We start from the raw sequence: 7,335 nt of genomic DNA, 5'->3' as shown, positions 1-7,335 counted from the left end.
TGAGAGTTTTTGCACAAATTCTTTGTTGGAGAAGGGTCATTTTATAGCAAAGAATGACCCAACGGCTAATTTTTCCATTCCTCGGAAAAATCAATGCAATAACTCATTTCAGTTAACATTTTATGGCTAGAAATCTTGGAAATACCAAGTCGTGGTTCTTAACTTTACAGGTCAATTATCTGAGATCTCAGATTTACGTCCAGGATTAATGAAACGACCAGGCCGTATTATGCTGTCGGCTGGGTTTCGACCTTTACCAAGCGTGATTCTAAACATTCTCGTGCCGATTTAAATATGTCCCAGCCGCAACCTTGGTATTACGGCTCGGTCAGGGTTAAAACCCAGCCATGAAATCCAAAACGACTTGGTATTTCTATGTTTCCTAGCCGTAAATCTGGGACTACCTTGAGTTATTGCATTGAGTTTTTTGAGGAACGGCTAGTTTTTGAAAATACTAGTTGTTGGGTCATTCTTTGCTATAAAATGACTCTTATTGTTCACAAACTTTGAACCTATAATTGTGCAAAAACTCTTTCTCTCACAAACTTTCAACCTCTAATTGTTCCAACAAAAAAAAAGGAAAACATGGTTACTCCCTACGCCATCAAAGAAGATGTTGCAATCGTTGGAGTGTGCCTAACGGTAGTAAAACATCACGAAGATGTAAACATTTACATAGATGAAGAATCCGAACTTTTTTTGGAACCGTGTGTGTATTGTTTTTGTGGCCTTAGACGGAAATCATAACGAAAAATCGATGAAACTCATTAAGAAAAGATTCGAGAAGCTCTTTTCATAATTGGAAGATTTTAAAGAGGAAATGAAAGTCGTAATGGAAAACAATCCACATGCTCAAAGAGTAAGTTTGTCAATAATTCGTCTCAAGTATTGTTTTTCATAACATAAAATTTTAATTGATTTGTTTTTCAGTGGGAGATGGCCGAACCCAATTATGAGATGTCCATGGAAAGAAGTTTGACCCTCATGGTTGTTACTTCGTCTTGGAAGAAAGTATTTATGATTTCGATCACTATTATTAAGACCCTTAATGTAATGATCTGTTCTTTAAAATTTATGCTATGAAATATGTATTCCCTTTCAGTTTCAATGAAATGCTATGAATTATGTATGTCTTTTCCCTTTTTTTGGTCCATGAAGTTGCACAATTATACAAGAATCGAGACACAATTTACTTTCATTTAGATACTCACGGTTAGGAAATGATAAAAAAAACCAGTCGTTTTCAAGGTTAACGACTGGGAATTGCTTTCCAACCCAACGACAATAGCATTAAACGGCTAAAAAGAACCGCAAGATCAAGTCTAAAATGTTAATTACGACCTGGAAATTTTTGTCATGGCTGGGAACCTAACGTTACGGTGAAGAATTCCTAGCGTAGATCAAGAAATTTTTTAAGTTTTTTTTTGCAGTTACAGAACAACTTACGGCTAGGAAAGACCCAACCGTGGAAAGTACTTCACGGATGGGACTTCTTTGTGTCCCAACCGTAGCCACCTTTTGGTCGACTAGAACTCCTAGCCGTAATCCCAGAAGCAGATTTCCTAAACCCTAAATTCATCAATCTTACCTGGTAAGACAATCTAATGTTAAATAAATGGTGGGTTTTTAGATTCTTAACAAATTCTGGTGTTTGGACACATTCACTTGGACAGATTCATTCACCAAATCTTAAATTTGTGGTTTATAATCTTTATAAACATTAGAATTTGTGTAAATCAATGATTGATTTAATCTGAACCGTCCTAATCTTGTCATATTAAGAATCAACATTAATAAACATTTTTGAAAATATGAATATCTGATCAAAATATTTGGTTTTGTTGTTTGATTTTGAGAAGAAAAAAAAAAAAAAAATATGTTAATGAATTAATTTTGGTTTTGTTTTGATTTTAGGTATTACTATGATCAAAGGATAAATTTGACTTTTCATATGAATTAGGTCCCCCTTACGGTGCTTAAGGATGTTAGATACCCTATAAAGCCCCCAAATCCCAAAGGATTTAAGCCCCCGTAATAGGATCACCAGATGTATCACCATTGCCATATAACCAAAAAAACAACCGAAGTGATATTGTGACAAAAGAATGAAGATATGTGATAATGTACAAGATTACAGCTGTATGACCCAATTTTTGGGCACTTATAAATATCAAACTCACTTTCACTAAATTTGGGCACTTATAAATATCAAACTCACTTTCACTAAAATGCACAATTTAAGGAAACGTGATGAGTGTAACGAGGTAAGTTGTATACATGGGCGTTGAATCCTTGTTTGAAACTGTTCTTGTCCAACAACTTGAAAACATCAAACGGGATTTCTGTTTTTGTTGTCAAGCTTGATGGTGTTCCCGTGATTATGCTATAAATCATCTACCAGAACTACCGCAATACCCTTACTCGAAGAAGATCCCAAATCCCCCCTTAAAATGGATGATCTACCTCTACTAAAGACAGGTCTAACAACACTATTCTCAGCAACTAATTCTTGCTTCCCAACTTTTCCAACAATAACAACATTGCTGGGATTTCCTTGCATGTCTGTCTCACTTCTACTCTTAGACAGATTATCAGGTATACATGAAACTAAAGAGTTGCTCAAATCATTTTCTGTGGGAGAGCTCAAGTGGCATGCAGTCAAAACTATACTCCGAGTTTCCGGAGCAAGTTCTTTCAGGAGATCAGCTATGTCCTCTTCATGCTTCCTCTTCTGTTCGCTGAGCTCCCTTTCATGTTCTAACATAAGCTGCTTTAATTTTTCTGTGATAATTGTCACATCTTTCTGCACACTGCCAATCATCATTTCACAATTCTCAGGAGTAGATATTTGTTTGTTGGGTTGTTGATTTGCAACCTCCGTATTTTGAATATCGCACGCTCTTGAAGATGCATTAACTTCAACTTCTGTGTTTTTCTCACCAACCTCGTCACTTGAATATCCATTGCCGCCTTTGGAGCACATATTCAAGCCACTACTTCCGATTTGTAGTGTAAAAACTTCTTTCTTTTTTATTAAAGCAACATCGTTTTCATAATCTTCCTCACTTTGATGCCCACAATGAGATTCATGATCATCAACTAAACAATGACCGCCAACACCAGCATCCATCTGGGAAGCTAAGTTTGCCTGGGTAGTAGGCCTCAATGGAGAGCTTCCACCCACAGACTTGGGGGAGTCACACCAGTACCTCCTACCCGAAGGGAGTCGTTCAAGAATAAGCCCACTTGAACGAGGATCAGAATCACTTCCCATTGGAGATAATTCGTCTTTGGTTTCGGGCCCATCATCCGAAATTGAAACACTCCCGTCAAAATTCTCATCTAGTCCTTTTCCAGGTACCCACTCTGGAATATGCGACCGAATTTCTAAATCAATCATATCAGCAATAGTTGTAACATCTTGATTTGTAAGATCTAACTCTACAACCATTTCACTAGCAACACTTAATGCTGTGTCAACCTCAATATCGAAGGGGAAGTGAATATTTCGAGCATGACCTGTGCCCCAAGTACAATACAACAAAAGACATTCTTAGGTGCTCCTGAGTAATGATAAACTTCAGGCACAATAGACAAACTATTTGAACAAAAGAAAAAAGCAAGAGAAAAATGAACCACCTGTCGGATCTGGGATTCGTAGTTTCAAGAATATAGTGTTTATGTCTTTCCTTTGACCTTCTATGAGGAAGCCTCTATTTGACCCATGAATATCCTCGTCCGTACTAAAAGAACCTGTGCTATTACTGTTAAGATCTGCATTTTATTTATATCAGTAAGTAACGAGATAGAAGAAAAGTAAACACACTTAGCAACAAACAACCCATAAGTAAGAAAATCCGAAGCAGTTGAATAAACGAAGACAGGAGTTTCATTTTGATTTTTTCACCTGAATGACTAGGATTTGGTCGTAATGAGCGACCTACACTTTCATTCTCGTCATCCTGGAGAAAGGGATCCAGCAATAGCTCTGCAGCAGGCAGTCTATGAGAGGCATTAGCAATGCATTTTTCTATGAACATTCTCACTCCGGGATCCTTCACCTTTTCTAACGACGCAGGCTTTTTGCCCTGCAGAGGCACAATTGTAGGTAGCCGATTATGACCATGAACACCTTCAGCTATTAAAGTTGGGTTCTCATCATTGATTTTCAACGAAATTGGATCAGTGGATTGGCATAGCTAAGAATTGTGCAAAATGAAAAACTGTAAGCAGTTGCCAAAAATTTTGGTCCTACCGAAATCACTTTCTTGTAAATTTGAGCCGCATTGTTGCATTCCACGTAAGGATACTCAAAGGTTACCAATTCCAATAAGCACATGCCAAAGGCGTATATATCTACAAGCTCATTGTATTCTTCCTCATAAAGCTCTGGTGCCATGAACTCGGGAGTTCCTGCAATTAAAGAAACTTTAGCCCATCCTGCACTTTCAAAATTACAAATTTAATATTTGCAGAGATTATTACAGTTTACAGGGAGTATACTACTGACTACTCAGTACTCACCAATCACACTATGAGCTGAAGCAGCTTTTTTGAGAATGGCAGCCAGTCCAAGATCGCCAATTTTCACCTCTCCTTGGTTCCCATTAACAAAAATGTTATCACATTTCAAATCACGATGAATTACAGGAGGGTCATGACTATGCAGATAGAGAAGACCCTGCAAGATCTGCCTCGACCAATTCTTCAATGCCCTTAAATCCACATGTTTGTGTTTCTTTCGGTACCTAAAACAAACCACCAAATTTGAATTCAACATATCCCAAAAAAGAAGAATCAACAATAACTAAGAGATAAGCAAGGATCGCTCACTGTCGCAGTGTTCCAGAAGTAAATATCTCAGTGATAAAGTTGATATAATTGTGTTTTGTATCAACCCATGAGTTGTAAAACTTGATAATGTTCTTGTGTTTCAATGTCTTGAGCAGATGAACTTCGGAGTAAAGGCGTTCCAAATCTTCCGAGTTTCGTAATACATCAGCTACTTTAATCTGATTCCATGCTACTTCAATTCCCTCCCTTTCATCAAATGCTTTGTACCTGATAAAAATATATACAACTTACTTAACTGTAGAATTCATATATGCAATGGTCCTTAACCCAGATAAGGGGACCATGGAACCAAAATGTAACAAAAGGGGGGGGGGGGGGGGGGGGGGGGGAAAGTATACACTGTTTTGAATGCCCCTTTTCCTAAAATCTCTTTATACTGCAAAAGAAACAAAGAACTGTCCTAATCAGATGATTAAGTGAATTACAGAACAGGTTATATTAATCTACAGTTATGGTGAAGGAGTATATCATGATGTAGACAATTTTGGAACTCAGATTCTGGGTTTCAATTCAAATTATTAAGAAAGTAAATCAAAATCGCCAACAATGAAAGCCTAAACACGGATTGAAATAATAAGTTACTTACACGGCCGTATCGACGAGTTGGATCGATCTCTTCAAACGTATCTGAATCATCTGTGTCTTGTTCATTTGAAGAATCTCCAGGCATTGAATCCAAAACTCAAAATTCTGAAACCAACCAAAGTTTCAAGAAACCGGTTTACAGATCTAATCAAATCAAAAATCAATCTAAACAATGAAAACAGAATGAGAATTTCCAAATCTAAAGGAAGGGAAAATATATATATTGTTTATATAGAATTGGAAATGATTCCCGAAATATTGAAAAACAAGGGGAAAATAATAGGAGAAGAAGGTTTTGTATGGAGGGATCGATTGAAGAAAGGCGTTACAGAAATGGAGTGCAATGGCAATAGATGATGATGAAAGATACAGAGACGGAAACATAAAAGTTAAGCGTGTGAGTGAGTACTAGCGAAACCGTGCGAACTCTAAAGAGAATTGCTTGACTGACAAAAATGCCCACACGCTTATCCATGAGTATTCGTGATTTATTCATTCGATTAGGGGAATAAAAAGGGACTTTTTGGGTATAGCAAATTCTCTCCCATGTGAACTCGAAAAGGTATTTTCTAGATTTTTTTTTAAAGGGAGAACAAAAAGTGATCAGAGGAAAGCACAAATCGTGGTCGACTCGTTAACTACGTCCTAGTCCATATATTTTTTCAGCTCGGACCAAGTGACCCATACCAAATACACCCCCTAACCTATAATACTCACACCCGTTCTCCAAACAACTGCACCACCACCAACTCGTCATCAGAATATTTCGATGAGTCTTGGCGTACTCATCTCCATTAGAGTACCCAATACGCATTAGCGTACCGACCTTATGATATTAGTGGTGTGTGTCTTGGTACAATCCTGTTCTTCTTGATACTCTTATCGCATTTCCGTTCAATTCTAATGCGTCAAATATTAAACACAAACAATATGTTTATCAGTTCGCTTATCAATCGCATAAATGCATAACAACAAAAACCCAAAAACAAATTAATTAAAAACCCATTTCACAGATCATTTGGAGACTTGCAATCAAACCTTTGATGAGTTTAATCTAAGACGAAACAAATTAATACAAAAAATTAGATAGTGGTATCAATCAGTAAGGGACATTTTATAGTAATTCACAATGTTGGATTACAAAGAAACATTGAGTTTATGTCACAACAATGGTATACATCTATGATCTACTGATCTTCATCGTTAATAGTGGGAGCCTTTTAAATTTGAAACCAAGGTCGAGCATAGATAAGCCAAGTTTAATAGTCGCACCTAATCCGACGATGAGGAAGATCATGATGACGGGATAAAATTTCGGATTTGAGTTGTTTCTCAAGAAGAAGAATCCCTTCTAATTTCTCGGTAGGAGCAGCTGCTGAACCTGAACTTAAGGATTGTGATGAGAAACGAGCAGGATCAAACTCTTGTGATTAGAAAAACAGGAAAAATAGGATTTGTAGAGAATGAATCAATAGGAGAAGTTGTAATAATAGTAGTAGTGGAATTTGATGTAAATGGTGTAGATAAACTGGCAGAAGAAAATGAAATGTTTGGAGTTGATTATAATGGTGATTGTGATGCTCTATCTTTAAATGTTGATAATCTATGTAACGGTGAAGATGATGGTGATTAGGGAAAAGAAACCGTGCGACTTCGAGTATTTGGGTATTAGATGTATTTGGTAGGGTTAATTTGGTCGGATTCGGAATAATATATTCGATAGGTTTGGATTATTGAGTAGACCACGATTTATGCTCTCCTCGGAATTTTTTTTTGCTTTCCCTTTAACAAAAATCATTTTCTAACCCAAATTCAATTTAAAATCATCAACCAAATAATTAAGTCAAAACAACCATTTGTTTTTGTGTTTTAATTCAGATCCGTGTTTAATGTGAT

The 7,335-nt window shown here is 36.8% G+C and overlaps 1 protein-coding gene across 3 annotated transcripts; it reads right to left on the bottom strand.

The window, feature by feature from the left end:
- Window positions 1-2,087: 2,087 nt before the first annotated feature.
- LOC113342027 (probable serine/threonine-protein kinase WNK3) lies at window positions 2,088-7,030 on the bottom strand. Of its 3 annotated transcripts, XM_026586691.1 has the most exons (9): window positions 6,712-7,030; window positions 5,441-5,544; window positions 5,193-5,249; window positions 4,834-5,061; window positions 4,525-4,748; window positions 4,256-4,413; window positions 3,908-4,088; window positions 3,640-3,774; window positions 2,088-3,519 (listed from the first exon to the last, which is right to left on the bottom strand). In XM_026586691.1, exons 2-9 carry the CDS (start codon window positions 5,503-5,505, stop codon window positions 2,384-2,386), a joined length of 2,184 nt encoding a protein of 727 aa, XP_026442476.1. In that variant the 5' UTR covers window positions 5,506-5,544; window positions 6,712-7,030; the 3' UTR covers window positions 2,088-2,383. The 3 variants fall into 3 exon arrangements, with proteins under 3 accessions (XP_026442476.1, XP_026442475.1, XP_026442474.1); XM_026586690.1 differs by lacking the exon at window positions 6,712-7,030 and having other exon boundaries at window positions 5,441-5,843; XM_026586689.1 differs by lacking the exon at window positions 6,712-7,030 and having other exon boundaries at window positions 5,193-5,230; window positions 5,441-5,841.
- Between the last annotated feature and the right edge of the window lie 305 nt (window positions 7,031-7,335).

The sequence above is a fragment of the Papaver somniferum genome, unplaced genomic scaffold (assembly GCF_003573695.1).
Source record: "Papaver somniferum cultivar HN1 unplaced genomic scaffold, ASM357369v1 unplaced-scaffold_33, whole genome shotgun sequence".
Classification (NCBI taxonomy): domain Eukaryota; kingdom Viridiplantae; phylum Streptophyta; class Magnoliopsida; order Ranunculales; family Papaveraceae; genus Papaver; species Papaver somniferum.
This window is presented reverse-complemented; position numbering and strand designations above follow the sequence as displayed.

What these genes read in the sequence shown, in the direction of transcription:
- LOC113342027 (XM_026586691.1), bottom strand. Translation starts at nt 5,505, where the DNA reads ATGAACAAGACACAGATGATTCAGATACGTTTGAAGAGATCGATCCAA. An exon ending in CAACTCGTCGATACGGCCGT is followed by an intron (nt 5,250 to 5,440) that starts GTAAGTAACTTA and finishes TGATTAGGACAG; the next exon opens with TTCTTTGTTTCTTTTGCAGT. An exon ending in ACTTCTGGAACACTGCGACA is followed by an intron (nt 4,749 to 4,833) that starts GTGAGCGATCCT and finishes GGTTTGTTTTAG; the next exon opens with GTACCGAAAGAAACACAAAC.